The sequence below is a fragment of the Typopeltis vanoorti genome, chromosome 10, assembly GCF_054136105.1.
Source record: "Typopeltis vanoorti isolate ZY-2024b chromosome 10, IOZ_Tvanoo_1.0, whole genome shotgun sequence".
Taxonomy (NCBI): Eukaryota; Metazoa; Arthropoda; class Arachnida; order Uropygi; family Thelyphonidae; genus Typopeltis; species Typopeltis vanoorti.
Window position 1 is genome coordinate 117,265,806 of NC_143558.1, and position 23,854 is coordinate 117,289,659.

At 35.8% G+C, this 23,854-nt stretch overlaps 1 protein-coding gene across 2 annotated transcripts in view; it reads right to left on the reverse strand.

Moving 5' to 3' along the window:
• Positions 1-1,087: 1,087 nt before the first annotated feature.
• LOC150102728 (tubulin epsilon and delta complex protein 1-like) overlaps positions 1,088-23,854 on the reverse strand; it is a 220,276-nt gene continuing 197,509 nt past the window's right edge. For both annotated transcript variants that reach the window (XM_090399399.1, XM_090399398.1), the window contains 2 exons: positions 11,633-11,743; positions 1,088-1,978 (listed from right to left, as the gene is read on the reverse strand). In XM_090399399.1, coding sequence (XP_090255525.1) covers positions 1,763-1,978; positions 11,633-11,743 — 327 coding nt within the window. In that variant the 3' untranslated portion in view covers positions 1,088-1,762. The remainder of the gene's footprint in view (positions 1,979-11,632; positions 11,744-23,854) is intronic.

The following is a 23,854-nucleotide window of genomic DNA, read 5'->3' on the forward strand; positions in this document are numbered from 1 at the left end:
ATATATATATATATATATATATATATATATATATATATAATAAAAAACTTGCTAAATGCTGTACTATAATTCCTTGCAAAAAAGGATGTCTAATAACATGCATATGTCCATCCATGTGCTTGCATGTACACAAACATTATTAGACATTACTGAAAAAGAGAGCCAAAAGGCTTCACTTCGGCAATGCAGAATTATTCAAATTAAGTGGATATTGAATCCAACATTATTTCATAGCCGAATATAGAAACTACAAGAGTTTCATGCTGAATATAGAGACTATAAAAGTTTTGGCAGATACAAGCGTATGCCAACCTTTCATGATGGGCAACTCGTAGTAAAGGTGGAGCAAGCTCTGCCTTTACTACGTAATGTGATGCCTTTTTTTAGCAACTCATATCATAAAGTACAAGTTCTGTATTATTTCATCCTGAGTATTCTTGGTCTAGCTCCCACCGATGAGACCTCAAAAAAGGTTAAAACTGGTCTGGGTAGTGACCTCCCCACATAATGTATAACATCATACATCTCCTAGGAGATGTGTTTTACATTATGGGAAAATACTAAGGACAGTGATCGGAGGACAGTGTTTTACATTATGGGAAAATACTAAGGACAGTGATCGGAGCTTGCTCCATCTTTACTACAAGTTGCCTGTCATGAAAGGTTGGCATACGTTTGTATCCGCTGAAACTTTTATAGTCTATATTCGGCATGAAACACTTGTAGTTTCTATATTCGGCTATGAAATAATGTTGGATTTGATATCCACTTAATTTGAATTATTAGACATGTTTAAGAGGACAATACCTGCAGGTAAACATCACCATTCCATTCAGAAATTCATAGATCAGAATTTTTGTAACAGGATAAACACAACCACAGTAAAGATTATTTAATAAATTTAATAACCAAATCAATTAATTTGTGTATCAGAGAGAGACCCACTTGACTGCATATAACAATCACTGTTACAGAACAGTTTCGATTTAAGTTTTCTACTGTTCTTTACATTAATCAGAGTTTGTGATACACAAACCAATTAATGCCAACTTGAACTGTAATTTATTAAATAATCACAATCATATAGTTCATATAGTTATGTGTTTATTCCTCTTACTAATGAATTTTCTACAGGCTTCTCTCATCCATCCATACCTCACAATCAAATAACCACAACAGCTAAATTAAAGTCTTGTTTTAATAAGACTTATGACTTAATAAGTCTTATATTTGGTGCTAATAAGACTTAAGTTTTTAGAATGATAGCCTTATACTAATTTATTTTTTTCTGTATTTCTTTATTCCAATGAAATTTCCTATTCACATGCATTATCATAAAATATAGTAATAATCAATAAGTTTTAACCTCCTCATATTTTTCATCTACCTGAATAGTTTCTTTTGCAACAGAATACACTGAGCACAATCTCCAAAGAAAAGCTTTGCCTCACTATAAAAAAAAATTAAAAAAAAACTCCATCCCCCCCCCCTCATTTTATGCAAGATAACTACAACTGTTATGAAATTACAAAGTAGGGTACAAAAAGGCAATGAACTCTTTTTTTTTTAACTTTTCAAGTTCAGTGGCACTAGTTCTAAGATCTTTAAACCGTTTTCTTTTAAAATTAATTAAAATGAAAACAATTTAATTCAGATTAAAATGTTCAACAGAATACAATTATAATTTTGTAATTACATGCAAAAACAGCACAATTTCTGAAGAAAATTTATAAATTATCTACTTCACACAAAATCATTTCCATTATGGTAAGATACAAGTTATTTCATTTAAGCTTAAAGCATACTGTTCAAAAACTTCTTGACATTCAGTCTTCAGTAACTGCACTTCTTCCTTTAATTTATTAAGCAGAGAAATTAAGTCAATCTGAGAAATACTGGTTGGTGGAACATGCATAGAACAATGTCTCTGATTTTGTTTTCCTTCTTGAAAGATGAATCTATTCTGATATGTTGAATGCTGAAATAACGAAAATGTTGTCAATTGCATAGACATGAATAATTCATATATATGCCAAGTAAAATGAACATAATCATTTCATGAAAGAACTTCTATAGTTGCAAAGTTTTTTAGTGTATGTGACTTTCTTAAACTGTAAAAAAAGTTATCAAACTAGACAAGATTATTTACCATTTTATTATGCAATGAAGTTGTACACCGCAACTTGTAATCTGACGATATTCTAGAAAATGTGCTGACACTTCAGTGTCTGCAGATAATGGAAATTAAGTCGTCTATCGTATTGGAGGCCTGAAATAGCATATGCCATGTTTGGTCTAAAGAAAAGGGATTCTGGTTTCTGTTTCACCTCTTCCCTTCTCCATGAAAACTGTCACTCTTCAAAGCTATGCCATACATACTTAGACACCCATAACCTCCTCCATTTTGAGGGTACATCAATTAAAATGAATTGTGCTGCAGGCAGGCAGCCAATTAGTGCATGGGTCCTGACCTGGTCAGTAATGACTAGGGAGACTTCTTGATCAACTGGTGCATAATCCTGCTGCCACATATTCTGCAGGTCATGCCTGGAGAGAAAGTTTGAGGAGTGGTATGTGGGAGGCACTGTTATGACAAGGAGACTGGTGACCCTGAATGGATGTCATGCCTGAGAGTATCTTCTCTCACTGCACATCCCCTCTCTTTCCCTCCATCTAACCATGAATAAAATACACCAAGAAACCAATCATTTCATACAAATCATGCCAGACTACAATAAAAACTCACTTTCACATCCACTTCACTAACCACTAACATAAATGATATTCATCATCACCTAGTGATCAAGACCAGAACTCCTACTCTTGACAGAAACCTAAATAGCATCTACATCCAATACTGCCCACCTCCAATGTCCAAATTACACACTCCACAATTTCTGAAAGGTGCCAGATGGTATGATGTCCAGAACTTCTACTCCTCTTTTCCATGGTCAGACTATTGCTTCAGTTCATCTGCTCCAAACAAGTCAAAGAACTTATCCTCACTGACATGAAGGCCTTCATCTATCATTCTACTCAGAACCTTATCCAATTTCGAAGCCCTGGTTCAGCAGAAAGTATCAGAGCAGTTGAAGAAAAAAGGCAGTTTACAGCAGGTGGATTACATCAAGAACTATGATTCATGCTTTGCCTATACCAAAGCAAGCAATAAATGAAAAGAAGTCATCAACAGATCAAAATCTAATTTCATAAAGGCCACCAGCAGAAAACTTGCCACCTGTTCAAATGGAAGCTGTGCCTACTGGACCCTAACTAATGCTGTTGGATGCTCACCTGTTACTTAAACCAAAGATAAAGCTGACCTAGCATCACTCTTTCTTCAAACTCCTGGATTGATGACCAAGGGAAATTGCTGCCAACCATACAAGAATCCGAACACTACATGCTTTTTGCAGTTTTTCAACAACAAAAAAAAAAAAATCAGATAATTACTAAATACTAAAGACACACACAAAAAAAGTCTCCCGATCCCAATGGAATCTTTTCATCTGGTCAAACATTGTGCTCCAGAGTTAACACCCATCCTGTATCATCTCTTCAATCTGATGAACGATATTACCACGAAGTTCTTCAACGTCATGTTCGACTGTTCTGTGGTACTGTAGGTGAATTCCTTTTTATGGATGACAATGCCACACCACATCATACACAAGCAGTGTTCAACTCCAAAACTAAAGGACAAACACTATTTCTGAAGATTACAACTGCAAATTTAGACAAATCAGCTTGTGCAATTTGTATAACTGATGAATTTGAGTAGCAAACAGGTACATATTCAAATTTTTGAATCATGTGCAAGTAGGTCATGTGGTAGCACTCAACAGGACAAAAGGCAAAACGATGTGCTTGAAGGAAGCTCTTTTCGTGAAGGAATCAAGTTGCAACTTTGATTATCTTGTAATGGCTCAAAGACATGTAGATGATTTCATGCAGAGAAAAATTACTGGAAAGCTCAAAGAAGGCCACAGAATTATTGATATTGTAGAGTTTGAAATCTCACACAGCATTGTATCCAGGCTCTGGGCAGCATTTCAATACAATCAGATGTGTTACAGATGTTTGCTAAGAGGTCACCATTGCTCTACCATGGAGCATGAAGACAGATATTTGGTTATAACAGCAAAATGTAATATAAGCACAATGGCAGGACAGCTTGCAACTTGGCTCCATTTAAACACAACTCAGAGAATAATTGCAATGCTGAAACGAACCTTGACATCCTTTTCTTTAGCATTGCACAGTAATAAGCATTCATTTCAGACAAATTATGAAAACTATAACCATGTTAGAAATAATTACTTTAATTTCCTGACATTTCAACCTTCATATAAAGGTCATCATCATCTGGAGTACACACACACACACACACACACACACACACACACACACACACACAGATACAAGGGTGGTCTGTAAAGTTCTCGGCCTCGACTATAGATGGCAACATTATCGGCAAGGTGGTTTTTTTCTAAGTTGGTACATCTGCCATAAGCATCCATGTGAAATTGGAAGTCATTCTATCAAGTAGTTTGCTTTATACAGCTTTCTAAAGCAAAAGTGTTATCAGTATCGCTTGGATAAAATTGAGTATCATGCAGTTATAAAATTCTTTGTAAAAGAAAGTTTAACGCCAAAAGAAATTCATTCAAAGTCCATAAAAGTTTATGGGCACTCTTCTCCTTTGTTTCTGACAATTAAGAAATGGGCTGCCGAGTTTAAATGTGGCCATACAAGCCTCGAAGATAATCAATGTGAAGGATGTCCAAAAAAGTGTAACAACACCAGAAATCATTAATCAAGTGCACGATATGGTATTGGATGACTGGCGAGTCAAAGTGCGTGAAATTGTTGAGACTATAGGCATTTCAAAACAACGTGTAGGATACATTTTGCATGAAGAATTGCATATGAAAAAGCTTTGCGCAAGATGGGTGCCTCGCTTGTTCACAGCAGATCAAAAATGCACTCGCATGAAAATCTCTGAACAGTGCTTGGAGCATTTTAACAAGAATAAAACTGATTTTGTGTGTTGATTTATTACTATAGATGAAACTTGGATTCACCATTACACACCAGAATCCAAACAGTAGTCAAAACAGTGGACAGAAGCTGGTTGTTCATCACCAAAGAAGACAAAGTGGTTCCATCAGCAGGCAAGGTCATGACATCGGTGTTTTGGGATGCATGTTGTTTATTAATTATATTGAAAAGGGTACATTTTTCACTTGGTTAGAGTATAATAAATTTAGTTTAATCCTTTATCCAAGTGTAAGCAAACAAATTTTGCACCGAAAATCTCTTCAGGACTGAGGTAAGGTAGTGCAACACCATCCCTTAATGCATAGCAGTATACATGTCCACAAGAAGATGTGTTTTGCATTATGGGAGATACTGAGACAAGGAGTGATGAGAGCTTGGTCCACCTTTGCTCGGAGTTGCCTAGTGTTGCACTACCTTACCTCAGTCCTGAAGATATTTTCAGGCACAAACTTTGTTTGCTTACACTTGGATAAAGGATTAAACTAAATTTATTATAGTCTAACCAAGTGAAAAATAAACTTCCAACATCTTTCTCTAAATCCAGAGTAATTCAATAATAAGGTGGTACACTACACCTGTTGGCAACTCCTATAGGTAAATGTGATCTCCCATTGCTTCTCCCTTAGTATCTCCACATTTGGGTCTGTCTCCTACTGACTAGACCTCAATAAAGGTTGAAGCCAGTCTGGGTAGTGGCCCTTCCCTTAATGCATAGCAGTATACATGTCCGTAAGGAGATGTGCTTTGCATTATGGGAGATACTCAGACAAGGGGTGATGAGAGCTTGGTCTACCTTTGCTTGGAGTTGCCTGGTGTTGCACTACCTTACCTCAGTCCTGAAGATATTTTCAGGCACAAACTTTGTTTGCTTACACTTGGATAAAGGATTAAACTAAATTTATTAAGGGATCTGCACTATGAATTGTTGGAACATCCACCCTATTTCCAGATTTGGCTCCCTCTGACTTTATTTCTTCCCAAAACTAAAACTCATTCTCACTGCTCAGCGTTTTTCTTCGAATCAAGAGGTCATTGCAGCTGTAGAGGGGTATTTTGCAGATCTTACTGAGAACCACTACAGGGAAAGGATAATGGTGCTGGAATAAATGTATTAGTCTTAAGGGAGATCATATTGAAAATGAAAATAATTTTGAAATTATAAATTCGTTATTTTCATTGTTAGGCCAAGAACTTTTCAGACCACCCTCGTATATTACATTTCAAGCAGAATGCCAAAGAGAGAATGATTTGATCAATGGTTATTCTATTGGCCTGACCTCTAGGGAAAAAATTAAAATAAAATAAAATAAGTACATTAAAGCTATATTCTGTTTATAAAATCATCAGAGGACAATTTCATATAGATAGTTTTATTACAGCAAAAGTGGTGTCTTAATTTAACATGAGAGTTTTGTTATATTAGAGTTAAGATCCTGGATTATGTACAGTTCCTATTTATAATTAACACTTAGACAGGAAGGTTATGTGGATAGAATATGTGCCATATTTTTTAGACCATCATTATTGTTCAGATTAGAGTGGTCGATCACAGGCCTCCTTAAGTTTATGTTCAAACCACATTTTGGAAACAACATGTGCCTTTCCAGTCAATTCTATGTAGAGTATTCAGGGCATGATTATTTTCCATAATTATTGAATTTAATGTGTCATTTATGTTCCTTTTTTCTGCTAGGAATTGTGCATCCTGTTTCACCTATATAGGACGAATTACAGGTATAATGAATACGGTATACTACATGGTGGGCAGCGGAGGAAGTGGATCCTTGAATGATTTGAGTAAGTTCTTTAATTTTGCAGGAGGTTTAAAGGTGGCATTAAGGTTGTATTTCTGTAGAATTCTGTTTATTTTATATCATATCTCTGTAATGTATTGGAATGGTTACATTTTTATTGCAATCTAATTTATTTTTGTTTTTTAGTGAGGTCTTGTGAAGAATTTTGTTGATATTTTGGCTGTAGCCATTTTTCAGGAAGGTATTGCTGATAATTTTTAATTCATTTTTAAGTGCTTGTTCACTTTAGCAAATCTTCAAAGCCCAGTTTTTTAGTGTTAATGACACCTAGTTTTTCTGTTGGATGGTGGTAGGAGTTTATGTGTATACACAGGTAGTTCTCGACTTATGATGGGGTTACGTTCCAACCTCTCCGTCGTAAGTCGATTCTAACGTAAGTCGAGGACTTTTGTTAATTCTTGATTTGTTTGATTTCTGTTATAATATTTTCATAAATTAGGTTTCTATATAACTTAAAACGGTGAAAAATGTATAAACTTACATAAACATTTACAAATTATTTATTAGCACATACAAATACATAAATACAAAATTAAGAAAGAAAAATTTAAGAAAAAAATACATAAACACATATAAAAAATGGTTCACTTACTTTAATTTGAAATTCCTTTAAATATTAGTTAACATAAACAAAAAAACTTATTAACAGTGTCTTGGACGATATGGTTATTTCTCGAGATCGGGAGTATCTTTTTTAATCAGAAAATTGATTAATGTTGTCTGTTGGGTTTTTTATTTTTTTCTTCATATATTTCGCAATAACATCTGACTGCTTCTCGAATTTACTTTTCAACTTTGGCGAAGCAATCAGTGTCTTGATCCATATTTTCGAATAGCTGAAGTCCTTGATTTAGTTTAGAAAATACTTCATCTAATCCTTTTACGGTAAATTTTTTTAACGATTTCTCTTCTTCATCTTCCTCATTATTCCTTTCTTCTTCTACAACTCTTTCGTTGTTCAAGACTTGATTTTCGGAAAATCAAGTCTTGATCAGTCAGTTCACCTTCTTTGTGATCTGCTAATTCTTCTATATCAGTAATATTGATTTCTAAATCCAGTTTTCTTGCAATTTCAACAATTTCTTCACCAATTTGTTCTAACATACTATACTCATTGTACTCTTTGAGTGTCTCTTGCGATAGTAACTTCTTCCAAATTCCTCACATACATTGTTCTGATACTTCCTTCCATGAAGTTCCAATGTTCTGGATACATTGGTTAATATCTTAATTTTTCCAAAAATCATGTAATGTTATAGCCTTGTTCTCCATTGCTGTTATTGCTTGAGAAAATGTAGTTTTCAGGTAATATGTCTTGAATGTAGCAATCGAACCTTGATCCATAGGTTGAATCACAGCTGTTGTATTGGGCGGTAGATATATCACATTTATATTTTCATTCAATTCGCCAATGTGAAGAGGATGTCCTGGAGCATTGTCAAGCAGCAATAGAATTTTAAAACGAATGTTTTTTCAAGACAGTAGGTACGGTACGTACTTCTGGAATAAAACAATTTAAGAACTAGTCTTCGAATAAAACAATTGTCATCCAAGCCTTAGGATTACTCCTGTAATAAACCGGCAATTTATTCTTGTCAATGTTTTTCAAAGCTCTGGGGGTTTGTGAACGGTGAACAAGAAATGGTTTTAATTTAAAACCAGCAGCATTTCCTCCAAGAAGAAGAAGCATAATCCTATCTTTAAATGCCTTAAAACCAGGTGCCGATGTAGCTTGTCTGTGAATGTAAGTTTGTTCTGGCATTCTTTTCCAGAACAGTCCGGTTTCATCTACGTTAAAAATCTGCTCTAGCAAATAGCCTTCATCTTTTATCATCTCTTTCAGATTTTTCTTGAAAATTTCGGCACTTTCAAAATCGAAATTAGCAGCTTCTCCCGTTATTCGTATGTTATGCGGCTTTTGAATCGATAAAACCAACCTTTACTAGCGTTAAATGTATGCTCGCCATATTTATCTTCTTGTTGTTTCCTTAAATTGTCAAATAGGCTGCGTGCTTTTGTTAGAATCGTAAACAAACTGAGAGGAATATTCTTGTTGATTTGATCATCTATCCATATCATTAAAAGCTTCTCCATTTCATGAACTGGCCCTTCTCTTTTTTTCGTTAAAATTGTACATTTCATATTAACTGCCCCTTTAGTTGCCTCCATTATTCTTCATTTATCTTTTATGATTGTTGAAACAGTTGAATGCAATGGTTTTTCCTTCTGGTACTATTTCACCGACTTTCTTTCCTTCATCATATGCTTTAATGACCTTCATTTTAACATCTAAACTTAAAGCTTTCCTCGCCTTCTTTTTTATTTTGGAATTTTCATCATAGTTTTACTTCTCTTATTTGACATGATAGGATTACGATGAGATACAAAAATTGCAACGAGAGAAAAACAAACACTTCGACTGCTGATTAGCAACTAATGTGCCAAAGGCTGTGATAAGTTAGAAGTGAAAGAATCATAGCAGCGGCTATTACATACAGTGATAGGCTTTACTTGTCGACTAATGGTGACGCTGCAATGCGTATACAAAAGCAATGTGATATATGTATGTATATGCTATTAAAAATTCTCTAATTTAACTTTGCTGGCAGCAAAGTTAAATTAGAGAATTTTTAATAATAATAATTTTGGCTGGCATAATTCGAGGACTACCTGTATTGGCCAGTATGTGTAGGCTTCTGGTAAACAGTGAAGGAAAGACTGCCAGAAGGAAGATGTGACAAGAGTATCTAGAAAAGGAAGTGCGTTCTAACTTTTAATCTCAATTGTGAATTGTATGTGTCTGTGTTGTTTGTTTAGGTGGCTGAGGAAAGTGTCTAATGTCTGGCAGCCATGAAGCCAGATAGTGAAAATATCATCAATAAGCCAGACTTTGGGTTTCAAAGTACAGGAATCTAGAGCACATTGCTCATATAACAGAGGGATAATGGTGAGCCCATGGTGCAAATGGTATCACCTTGTAAAATCTCTATGTAACTTATGTTCGCTTTACACATTTTTATAAGGAGAATGCGCTTAAAAGAAATGTCAAATTTTGTCTGTAATAACCTTGTATTTGTATTAACTTAACCTTTGTTAAAATAATGTGGCTCATAACATCATTATGTAACGCTGTTAACTCATGTCCATATGTAGCAATTTTAAATGACATGCGAATTATGATATCATGTTTGAATGTCAATACATGACCACATATGGAAGTTTCAAGAGACACATGCATGTGTACAACAGAAGTCCAGTACTTTATAACGTTGAATGTCGAGAAAATTTTGTCTTAGGGTTTCACCTTCTCTTACTTCGGTCCACCACCACGTGAAGTCTGTTGTCTGTAATCGAAAGAGAAACACCTTGATTCTTAGTTTTCAATATCTTCTCTTGCCTGGGGGTCTGCTGCCACATGAGGTCCAATGTTGGGAATCGAAAGGAAAGAGCTGCACATTGCTGCCATGTTAAGGGTCCTAAAGGGCATGGAATAATTGACGACTCGGACAAAGAAGAAATTTGGTGGGAAATCAAGAACGAGCCAGCAGAAGGAAAGAAAGACAAGAAGGAGCACTTATGTGTGAACAAAGGATTCATATTTATGCAAATTTATGCATGTGATAATTCCAAACAATAATGTACATCAAGTGTGTCTCTGTTTATGGGCACAATAAAATAATGTAAACTTAATTCAACCGATACTGAATTAAGCTTAGCCAAGGTATGCTTTATTGTCAGTTTGTGTACCTATGACTGGCAGGATATTCTAGATTTTGATTTAGCCATAAAGGAAGAAAATTAGAACTAAGTTTGAATAAGGAAGAATTGGAATTATCAAAGAATCGTATTATTTATATATATATTAATGTGAATAAATATATATATATATATATATATATATATATATATATATATATTAATGTGAATAAAACTATAAATACCCCTTTCTGATTTAATTAAATGGTTTGTGAACAATACATTGGAATGATCCTGTCAATGTACTATCCTGAAAATTTCGAACCTGCATAAGATAAAGTTTAGGTGATCAATAATTAAGCCACGACTAATTAAAGGTAAAGATTAACAAACGCGGGAAAGGCTAACAATATCTGCTTTGTCTTTGGTTTAAAATCTCATAATCACATTCTCAATGCATAGTCTAACTGGCGCAGGCATAAAACAAATAAATTTGTTAGACTATAGAGCATGAGAACATAAGATTTGGTAAAAATAAATAAGGCACAAGATGAAAATAGAACTTCTGTGAGGAAGTAATTGGGTCATCTGTGAGAGAAAATGTATTCAGGTTAATTCATATCAACCATATAGATTGACTTCTTCATTCTATGGAATGGAGCATTTTGATGCATCACCTCAAACATGAGAACAGTATTCAAAGGTATGTTAGTTTTGGTATTCATATGATGTTAGAAGTTATGCAGGTGAGAAGTAATGTGTGGAGTGGAAAAGGATATCGAATTTTTTAAGTACAGGATTCTATGGATATGAATTTTAATACAGGATTTGATTAATGTGATGTCATTCTGCAGCAAACATATCTGAAAAATCCAAATAAAAATCAGTGAAAACAAGCATAATATGCAGTAGAAATTTGTAAAACACATGTAAGAGAATGCATAGCAAAAGCATTAGGATCATTCATTGCTCCTGTTCGTTTTTTATTTGCATTTATCATAAGAGCACCTTAAACTGCTTACGCACACAAATAAATAAATAAATAAAGTATAACATTTTACCTTATTTTTTAATGGATATTCAGAAGATATTATATCTGTACATTTCTTTGGTATGGCATTTCCATTTTGTACTATTTGAAGTTCTTGAGATTTCAAGTCCAGCACACTCTCCTTATTTGAACAAAAAAATAAATATCTTGATTTAAAATAATTATCTAACAAAAACAAATCACATGTTGATATGGGTTTATATAGCTTAATATATATATATATATATATATATATATATATAGTAAACAACTTACTATTCAAATTAACCAACTTCAATCATCAGAGGCATGACCACTGATTTTTTTTTTTAGGGGGGGGGGATGAAACAGACTATTTTAAAAACTGATCATCTATATATGAAATTAAAAGGCAATTAAATTATGTTCCATAAGGGTGTTAAAAAAAAGTTAATACATCTGGCCTCTGATATTAAATGGTAAATATTTTAATGTTTTCAATTGAGTAATTCAATGAGTCAGCATCATAAGGGGAGTGGACAGGACACCTTGCAAAATAATGTATTAACTGATTATTAATTAACTTAAGGAATTCACAATGTACACTAGAATATAAATTAAATTAAACTTTAATATATATTTAAAATATTTCAGCAACGTCACATTGCCATCTTTAAAGGAACTCAAAATAAAGACATGTGCACGCAGGCACTACACACAGTAAATAAGGACAAAGCAAGGAAGCTATTGTTTCTCCTAAAAGTCCTGATGCCCCCCCCCCCCCCCTAGCGGGCTATGCAGGTATTCTTGGCCGTTGGGCTGAAGGTCTCCTGATGTATGTCTCCCAAATTTGGGGCAGTCTCATGCAACCAAATTTGTTGAGGTTTGGCATGTTTCTTAGGGCTGATTTAATTTATATTCTAGTGTACGTTGTGAATTCCTTAAGTTAATTAATAATCAACAGCCCTAAGAAACATGCCAAACCTCAACAAATTTGGTTGCATGAGACTGCCGCAAATTTGGGAGACATACATCAGGAGACCAGCCCAATGGCCAAGAATACCTACATAGCCCGCTAGGGGGCACCATCAGGACTTTTAGGAGAAACAATAGCTTCCTCACTTTGTCCTCATTTACTGTGTGTAGTGCCTGCATGCACGTGTCTTTATTTTGAGTTCCTTTGAAGATGGCAACATGACGTTGCCGAAATATTGGAAATATATATTAAAGTTCAATTTAATTTATATTCTAGTGTACGTAGTGAATTCCTTAAGTTAATTAATAATCATGTATAATCAATGTATAAGCCTTTCTATGAGAATATATTAGCTATAAATTAAAATGCCAAGAAACTGTATTCTTGGTTCCTTTATCCGAGTATAATCCAAGAGAATGAGAACTCCTTGATTTTCCAGATGAGATCTGTTCAGAGCCTAAAGATCAAGAACTGATAGGTGTGAGATGCATTTCGATATGCAGGGATGATTGCCTGTTTTATACCAGGAACATCATCCTTATTTTCAATACACCCAAATCTCAAACGTGCAAAAGTGGGTTATCTCAACTGTCCTGTTAGGCAGTATATCCCTAAACCTCAAAATGTCAGAATTATGGGCCCAATTGATTATGCCCAATGTGGCAGTAAATTATGACAAATCTTACTTCAGCCAAGAAATTCAAATGTGTCACTTATCAGGGAGATCATGCAGGACATTCTCATGCCTGACAGCTGTAGAAAGATGAAGAAACATCAGGATATAAAAAGGAAGTCAGCCACTATATCAGACCTATTCTCAAATTTCCTTAACTACCACCTAAATATAAAAGGATTTGAGGATAGCATTCAACCCTTTTTGGAACCACTGTGCACCATCCTGAAGCTCAATTTTCTTGGGCAATATGGAAGTACTGAAGATGTTTCAGAGACTATTAAAATGGACAGCTGTCAACGACAAATGCAAAGGTTGTGAAACTAGATGCCACTGGTTTTCACAAGAATACTTAGGGCTAAAATAACCTCGCCTACTCCCACTATGGATGATAAACATTAGAAAATTTCCTCTTCTTCACACATTAGATGTGATATCTGTTGAGACCAAGGTTGTGTAAAAGTGTTTATTCACTTTTACACGACCAACCTAAAGTCTAGGTTAGGAAAAAATCCATAATTCAAGAAAATTCTGAGAATTTTGTAGAATTGCATTCTTGTTTCAATTAAGAAAATTCTAAATTCTTACGAATTTCATTTATTGGGAATTCCCCAAATTATATAACTGACTGCACATAAAAAAACAGTTCTTAGCAGTTTGAATTTGGTGTTTGAGTAGACAACACAGTTACTGCATTTTTTAAGTGAAATCAAAATAAAAATTGCGTTATAAAATTAATAATTTTGCCAAGAAATAATAAATGGTAAGCTATATGTAATTTTCAAACTTTCATTTCATTAACTGATGATTTTAATCTCGCCCTCACATGATGTTGCCGATAACAAAAAAAAAAAAAAAAAAAAAAAAAGGAAAGCCGTCATCTTAGATATAAAATTTCAAATTTTAGATCGTCTTCAAACTGGGGAAGGTGTGGCAGCTGTGGGTAAGCATTTTGGAGTCCGTGAATCAACTCAGATCTCTAAAGAAAAATGAAGAGGCTATTAGAAAAGCGGTATGTTCTGGTACAAAATCGATTGCAAAATTATCATCATACACAAGAGATGTCTAGAAAAGGCCGAAAAAAGCTTTAGTGATGTGGATAGAAGATAATATACAAAAAACAATGCCAGTCGATGGAAATTCCATCAAGCAATCAGCATTGAGATTTTAAGAACAGATTAAAAAATTGCTGCCAGATACTTCATCTCAATCGAGGAAAAAATATGATGAATTTCATGCAAGCAATGGTTGGCTGGCTAAGTTTATTAAAAGACATGCTCTTCATAATATAAAAATTAAAGGTGAAAAGGCTTCTGCTGATGAAACAGCTCCTAAAGCATTTCCACAAAAACTTGCTAAAAGAATTAAAGATGGAGGTTACACTCATGAACAAGTTTGGAATATGGATGAAACCGACCTTTTCTGGAAAAAAATGCCAAACAGAACTTGCATATCAAAAATGCCAAACAGAACTTGCATATCAAAAATGCAAAAAACTGTTGGTGAGTTCAAAGCAGCAAAGGATCGCATAACACTCCTATTTTGTTCAAATGCTTTAGGAGATCGGATGTTAAAACCACTGCTCATAAATCGATCATTAAGACCACGGCCAACGAAAGGCATAGATTTTCAAAAATTGCCAGTTCATTGGATGGCCAACAAAAAAGCTTGGGTGACCATTGATATTTTCACTGAGTGGTTCCACAAACATTTTGTTCTAGAAGTTAGAAGCTATTTGAATGACAAGGGTCTCGAATTTAAAGTGCTTTTGATTCTTGATAATGCACCGGGTCATCCTGCCATAGAACACCCAAATGTGCATTTTTTTTTTCTACCATCCAATACCACATCATTGCTACAACCTCTAGATCAGGGTATAATTGCGACTTTTAAAACATATTATATCAGACAAACATTTCAGTACATTTTGAACAAGCTAAATGATGATGAAACACTGTCAGTTATGGATGTGTGGAAAAAATTTTCAATTATGGATTGTATTGATCAGGTTCAATTATCATTATCTGAATTGAGACCAGAAATTATGAATGCATGCTGGAAAGCTATTTTGCCCGCATGTGTTAAAGAGAATGTTCCTGTTCCCTTCAATCATACTGCAGAATTCTCCAATATAATAAGTTTGGCATGTGAAATTGGCAGAGAAGGATTCGATGATCTTACGTCATCAGATATCAAAGAATTGTTATTGATAAACCTCTTAGCGAAGACGAAATAGTGGAGATTGTTTCTGAGAATCCTGAAAGTGAAGAAGTTAATGATAATGATCAAGATAATCCTACTTTTACCGCTGATATAATTAAAGGAGATATAATATGTCTTAAACTGGCCAGTAATTTAGGCAATTATTTTGCCTGACATTATCCAAATGAAGAATGTGCTGGGAAGTTTTCACGTGAGCTTAAGTTGTTAATGCCTTCATACAGAGAATTATATCGCACCTTATCTAAAGCATCAACACAGCGATTAATAACTGAGTTCATGCCTAAAACTACTGAAACAACCAGTGGTACTTTTGTTCAAGACATGACAAGAAGAATTCCACAAGTTGAGGCGGAAGTCGATGATAATACCGCATCTAGTAGTTCTAGTGATATTACAGTCTCACGAAAACTTTTGCGTTTATTGTCAGAAACTGATAGTGAATAACAATTTTTTTTATACAATCCTTAGCAAACAACTGAAATGAATATCTTATTTTTAAAGTTAATAAAATTCATGATATGTATGTGTGTTCTCCATGAAATGTAAATAAAAATCTTATGATCCTAACGAATTTAATATTTGTTTTTTTCATTATTTTGCTTATATTTCAGGTTTGGAACCAATCTTCACTTTTTCTAAGGATTCAGTAGTTCTTTTTACGTGAATTCTATTTACACGTAATTTTTAGGAATGTATCTATCGCATAAAAAGAGGTTTAGGTGTATATATACACATATCAATTTGATATGTTTATATCTAGTTAAAAAAGCAAGATACAGTACATACACAAAATAAAAAAAACAATAATTTTACAATAACGAAAAAAAGTATACCCAAAGCCAATGATAATAAAATATTAAGGTACATTCTCAGTGTTGAATAAACCTGGAGGCTGCATTTAATCATACCAATATCACAATATTAATTTGGAGACATATCAGGCTATGATAATTTCAGGACAGGATTTACCATTTGATAACTACAAATAACTTATCGAGAGAAACTTGGCTCGGATGAGCTCTAGGGTTTCTTTGAGCCAAGTTTCCTCCTGATATCTCAGCCCTAGTTTAGTTCACAATGAACTCAGGCTATTTCGTTTTGCAAGGAAAATTCTACAAACAGATAGAGGGGATATCCATGGGTTCACCACTTTCCCTACCCTTGGCCAACCTCTTTACGGAGACCTTGGAAGAGAAAGCCTTAACCTCTGCCCCACAAAATCCCACTATTTGGCTTCGGTAGGTGGATGATGTTTGCTATTTGGCCACATGGCTCAGATACACTCCACTCCTTCCTAACACACTTAAAAAACCAACACCACAGAGTCCAGTTCACCTTAGAAAAAGAGGAAAACAATACCCTCCCCTTCCTAGACACTTTAATCACTCGCCAGCCTGATGGATCTTTGGTTTTCTCTGTTCACAGAAAACCCACCCATACAGGCAGATACATTCACCAGCAATCCCCCCCCACCCACCCTCACAACAATACGGGGTTATAAAAACACTATATAACAGGGCAAAATTAATCTGCTCAGATGACGATGCCCTAACCAGTGAACTAAACCACATCCTCAACACTTTCTTAGCCAATGGCTATAACCCCTCAAAAATCCAAACAATACTAAAACCAGTAAACCACAACCCCCCCCTCCACAATAAAGATTACACTAAATCTATCACCATCCTCTACATCCGGGGCACCTCTGAGAAAATAACCAATATCCTCAAAAAATATGAGCTGACTTCTTGTTATAGACCATATAAAAAGGTGGCATCCCTTATCTGCTCTACCAAAGACCAACCACTTCCCCTACCTGGTGTATACCAGGTCTCTTGCATCTGCAAATTGTCCTACTTTGGCCAAACAAGCAGGACAGCAAATATCAGGATTTCAGAACACAAAGACTACATCTGATTTCACCAGTACAGCCACTCTGGGCTGGCAGACCATGCCATAGAATTATTTGGAAGAAATCTAAAATAATACACCACAGCAAGTTCAAGTACGAAAGATTATTCAAGGAATCATCAGCAGCTCTAAAAAACGTTCCAAACCTCAACAAATTTGGGTGCATGAAACTACCCCAAATTTGGGAGACTTACATTATGAGAACTTCAGCCCAATGGCCAAGACAACCCAATTAGCCAACCAGAGGGCACCATTAGGACTTTAGGAACAATATTAGTTTCTTGCCTTCTTCCTCATTTGCTTTTCTTAGTGCCTGCATGTACATACCATATTTTTATGTTCCTGAAGAGGGCAACATGACGTTGCAGAAATATTGAAGTTATTCATTAAAGTTGCCTTTAATTAAATATCCTTTATATATGTTGTTAATTCCTTAAGCAAATTACCAGTTATGTATGACCAACGTATAAGCCTTGCTACTAAAATAACAACTTATTCAACTCCAACATATTTCATCCTTTGCTCCTCTTTCTGTACAAGTAACAGTTCTTTTTGTTTGCCAATGAAAGGAATCAAAATTGTAACTCTCCCAAACAAGAAGTGTAGAAAAGGATCTTTTAAAGAAACTAAGTTCCTTTTGGGGCCAGGGAATTGAAAGTCCTATGAGATTGCAGTACTTCTAATGTTCTTCTGAAATCCCTTTGTTGTAAAGGATGGTAATAGCCAAAATAGTATTTTTTTTGGACAAATTAATATTTAGAATTCCATTGACAGATCTTTCAATTTATCGCTGTTGATCTTTTTGATGAGTGTTTATTTTTTCTTTGAGAACTTGCTCATTAGAGCAGAGAGACAATAACCTAAGTTTAATGCTGTTAATTACATCAAGTTATGGGTGTGCATGTAGGTGGTGACACATGGCTCATGTGCAAGATGGATTTCTGATACACTGAAAAAGGATAGGTCACTGCATACTTTCTACCTGATGAAAAGTATTCAGGTTTCTTGATGCAAACATTCACCAGCCATCTTAATGCATCAAGAAAAGGAAAAGAATTTTACTTTGGGTTCTAATGCAAAATTTAATCTTTTGTTTATTTAAGTGGCTAATTATTATTATTATTATTATTCAGGCCTCCATGGATTCAAAAGAATCATCAAGGGAGGTGATTCTTAAGAAACACAGTCTATCAAGACTCATTGTGGGAGGTCCCTCCTAGGAAACACAAAGTCTATCATACCACTCCTCAAACTCATTGACCGTTCTTGCTCTCACCACTCTATCAGGCAATGCATTCCATGGTTCAACTACCTTCCATGCAAAGAAACCACTCCTAACCCTCTTGCTCACAGTTTCCTTTTGTAACTTCCAGGGATGGCCATTGTCATCACTCCTTCCCGCTGTTCAACCAAGTGAAAGAACTCCCCAGTGTCAACCCTGTAACTACCCTTCAACAGTTTAGAAGTCTCAATCATATCACCTCTCCTTCTATCCACCAAACTCTGCGGTCCACATTCCCTCAGCTGATCCTCATAACTAACATTGTACAGTCCTGAAACCATCTTTGTTATCCACCTTTTGTGCCCTTTCCACAGTTAATTTATCCCCTTCAAATCCTGGGGATCAAATCTGAGTACAATAGTCCAAGTGTTGTCTGATAAGAGACTTATACAACGGAATGATAACCCTTTTATCTCTGCTGGTCAGTGTCCTTCTCATAATTGCAGCAATCCTCTGTATTATATTCACCGCCTTTGCAATATGTCCCCTAAATTTCAGGTTTCTATCAATCATCAACCCCAGATTTCTTGTCTCCCCTACTTTCTCCTAACTCGTCCCATAGAGTATGTAGCATCCCATCGATGTTTCCCAAACCTCAAGACCTTATATTTTGCTGCATTAAATTGACACCTCCATTCATTTGCCCATTTATCTAGCTTATTCAAATCCTCTTGCAGGGCTACCACATTTGTACTATTACTAATAATCCTTCTCAGCTTCACATCATCCACAAACAACTGAATATCCCCCTTGCAATCCACTGATATAAAGGTTAAACAATATAGGTCCTAGTACTGAGCCTTGCGGGACCCCACTTGTAACCCTCTGCCTCCTGGAAACTGCTCCACCATACACAACTCTCTGATACCTATCAGACAGCCAATCCTGAATCCAGCTGACCAATCTGACATCCAGACCCATGTGCTGTAACTTAAATATCAGCTTATCATGTGGCACCCTGTCAAATGCCTTTGCTAAGTCTAAGAAAATTGCAGTATATGCCTTTCCCTCATCTAATGTTCTTGTAACTTTATTATAAAAGGCTAGCATATTGCTAAAACATGAGCGCCCTTTCACAAATCCATGTGACTCTCACAGATAACATTACCCTCATCTGCCCAATGCTGTATACGATCCCTCACTACTTTCTCCAAGATCTTAACAACTACTGATGACACACAAACTGGCCTATAATTAAACACTTCCAGTCTGTTACCACCCTTATGCAATGGCACTATCTTACCTTCCTTCCATTCCCTGGGCATCTTTCCCGCAGCCAGACTTTCATTGAAAAGCCAGGTTAAAGGCACTGTCAGTTCCCTAGCACATTCTCTCAAAACTCGTGGTGAAATACCATCCAGTCCCAAAGCTTTACTGACATCCAGAGTACTCAGTATCTGAAACACACTCTCCTCGTGTACCTCTAAACCTCGAATCTGCCCTATCCCTCAAGCATTAAAACTGACTCCTCCAGGATGAAATACTCCAATAAAGTGTTCATTGAACAATTCCACTATGTCCTCTGCATCAATCACTCTATTCCCATTTTTATCCCAAAATATCAAAATATCTTCCACAGTCATTTCTCCTCCTACTGGCCATATAGCTAAAAAATGCCCTAGGATTTTTTTTGGATCTTAGGGCCAATCTCCTCTCATATTAAAGTTTCGCCTTCCTTACCACATTAGTCACTCTTCTGGCCTGTGTCTTATATTCTTCATGCATCTTCTCTTCACCTGTCTCCTTATATCTCTTCCATAGTCTCTTTTTCGCATGCAATTCCTGTTTAATATTGTTTGTCATCCACTTTATTCCAAATTGTGTCCTCTTCTTCACTCATGGTATACAACTTACCATTGCTACTAACAAATATTCCTTTACAATTTCCCAAGCACTAATGATATCCCGGCCTTCCAGTTCCTCCCTCCAAGTTGATGTCTAAGACTATTATAATCACCTCCTTTATAATTCCACATATGTTCCTGTCTCTTTGATACTCCTGCATGTCTATTCATTTTCCAAGTCAAAACCATATAGTCACTCTCTCCAACTGGTGGGAGAGATGTCATCTCACTTATTATCAACTCTTCTGATGCTATAACCAAATCCAAAACTCTTGAACCTCTTGTTCCTTCTGTTACATATTGCCTAAGACATTTGTCCCTGAAGAATTCTAGAAATTCCATTCGCTTATTGCTACATGCATCTTCTTCCACTAAATATCCTGTCTTGCCCACCTCTTCCTCACACATATGCTTTCAAAATCATCAGTGTCACTGCCTTCCAAAGCCTCCACTTTTAGAGGACGTAAGTCATCACTTATAAGCAGTACTCCACCACCATGCTTTCCCTTCCTATCTTGCCGAAAAATGCTGTACCCAGCTACTTCTATTCCTGTTATTATATCCTCTTCTGTCTACCACGTCTCAGTGATCCCATTAATCTTTGGCCAGGCTGATGCTATCAGCACCACCAATTCCTCTCCTGTATTCTGGATACTCCTGGTATTAGTATAAAGCAAAAATGCCATTGTTTCTATACCCAGCCTTATCCCCTTTAGACTCCACTGGGCTCAGAGTTATCTGATGTCATCCCCCCCCCCCTTCTCAAAATTACCCATTCCCACAAGAGGCCACCCATGCTACCATCCACCCTGGGATGCACCGACTCGTTCAGAACAGCAATCTCTCCAGATGCCTAGATTCTTCCTCATTCAAATGCAAGTGGTCTCTCGCATACAACTCCTCTCTCTCTCCTCAAATGCCCTCCAAGCATCCACATATTCCAATCCTCTCTTCTGACACATTCTAGTTATTATGTTATTTAATATTACTGCTCTTCTGCTCAGCTCGTCACTATCACACCTAGGCCACACACACACCATCTTTCCTCTCTGTGTCTTCTTTCATACAACCTCAAGCAAGAATCTCATATCTCTTGCTGTCCAATTTACATTACCTCTCAAGTCATTTGTTCCTACCATCACAATCATCTCATCCGGCCTTTCACCCCTCTTAATTGCCATAGCCAAACTTTCTATCGTTCCTCCAGACAAACACTCCTCACGCAATCTTATCTTGAACACCACAGATCATTGAGTCCCCAAACAGCACATCTCTTACCACCCCATTCTTCGATTGCTCACATGCATCCCTCTCTCTCTCTCTCTCTCTCCTCTAACACTTTCTATCTGTGCTCCCCTAATTACCTGCCTTCCTGACATCAATCTATCCCCAGCTCCAGCACTCCCTTTAATTCCTCTCTCCTACTATTTCCATTTTCTCCTCTTCTATCATTCCCACAACTCTCACATTCCCTCTCTTCCACTGTTCCTATTCTCTCCTCTTCTATCATTCTCATAGCTCTTGCTCATTCCCTCTCTTATACTGTTTCTATTCTCTCCTATCATTCCCATAACTCTCTCATTCCCTCTCTTATACTGTTCATTCTCTCCTCTTCTACCATTCCCATAACTCTCTCTCATTCCTACTCTGATTCACCTTGCATTCATCTCTTCCATTTGCCTAATCTCATCTTTCACACCTCATCTCATTCCCTAGACATTCCACCTGCTCTTTCAGCTCATCTATCTCTCTCTGCAAGGCATTATTAGTTTTTAAGTCCTATATGGCTAGATGAAGAATACTTTAAACATTACATACCTGAGCAGTGCTTTAAAGGTAAACAGACAAGAGTTACATGTTGAAATACTTGATGTAAAAATTTATTGGGGGGGGGGGGGAAGGAATAGAGACTATGGCTATATCCTCTTGTAAGAAAACTACTTTGCAAGTCAATGTTGAGAAAGAGCAGTAATATCTGGTAGAAATTTTTGCAACAGTATATTAATTTCTTTGATAGCATAGCAATATTAGTGAACAGGGCAGTGATGTCAAAAACTGACAAAAATATTTCAGTGTTGAGCATATCTTTAGTACCTTGTGGACACTAGGTGCTTACTCCTTAAGTTAAAAGTGGTTTGAACACTATTCTTCGTGAAATTTTTTCACATTCCATAAACATAGGCTGGTTTACTGGCATACCAGCCAAGTTTATCTATTTCAATATGTACTTTGCTATCTTCAATAAAAACTGCGCTTAAATTGCTGAAATGTTTCCCTCGGTTCTCTGAGAATGCATTTAAGTTTTTCAATTAAGAATTAGTTTTTCATAGGTTCTTAAATGAAAATATAATTGACACCATGTTCTTTTCTATTTTCATAGAAAGTTATTAAGCAGTTATTCAGTTTTGCTAGTTCTGAAGAACTGTGGATTTATTCAGGGATTATACAACATAAAAATCCAGACGTTTATCTCTGAGATACCAAGCTTAATGCCACTTTCATTCATGTGATTAATGAACATCATAAGTAACAATGGGAATACAATATTACACTTTTCATATTTTGATGAATTGAAACATAAGCAGACACTTAAAAAAATTAATACAATTGAACAATCACATTAGACGTTCTTCTTACAAGTCCTTCTTACATTGATAGTATTTACATAGTATTGTTTACTTTTAGATAGTACTTACATAGTATTGTTTACTTTTAGTATTTTAGCATGTCTTGGTGATTTCTGTGAGTTTTTGATAGTAAATTGATAGATACGATTATCTATGCACATGGCTCCCTTAAAGAGGAATACAAAAATGGCGTCTAGGTCGCCATATTTGTCTAAAAATTTTAACTTATTTTAAAGGATTTGATTCAGTGTACCGTTTGCGAAATGTATGCATTGAGGAGAGTAGTTGGAGTCTGGTTAAACAACGATAGTGGAGTGCATGTGTGCAAAAAGTGTAAAGAATGTGAGAATTTAAAGAGTTTCAGGTCATGAGTGATATCATTGTTGAAAGTGAGAATCTAGATAACAGTGATATATAATTATTATTATTATTTGACACCTCCAGGGAGTCCAAAGACTCAAGGGAGAGTGTGCCAACAGCATCGAACGATTGAGCCCCTTCCAACTACTAACCGCATTCAAACTTAATTGAGCCATTAGTAGCAGAGGCTCTACCAATCGACCAACCTTTGCCAGCTATGCGAGGTAGTACCTGATAGCTGTGAGAGTAGTGTTGAAAGTGAGAATGAAGGTAAACATACAGAATGAATGAATGAATCATCGGATAATAAAAATGATGACACTGATGCAATGAGTGACATCGCTCTATTACGCGGAACAATACGTAGGGCAAATCGGC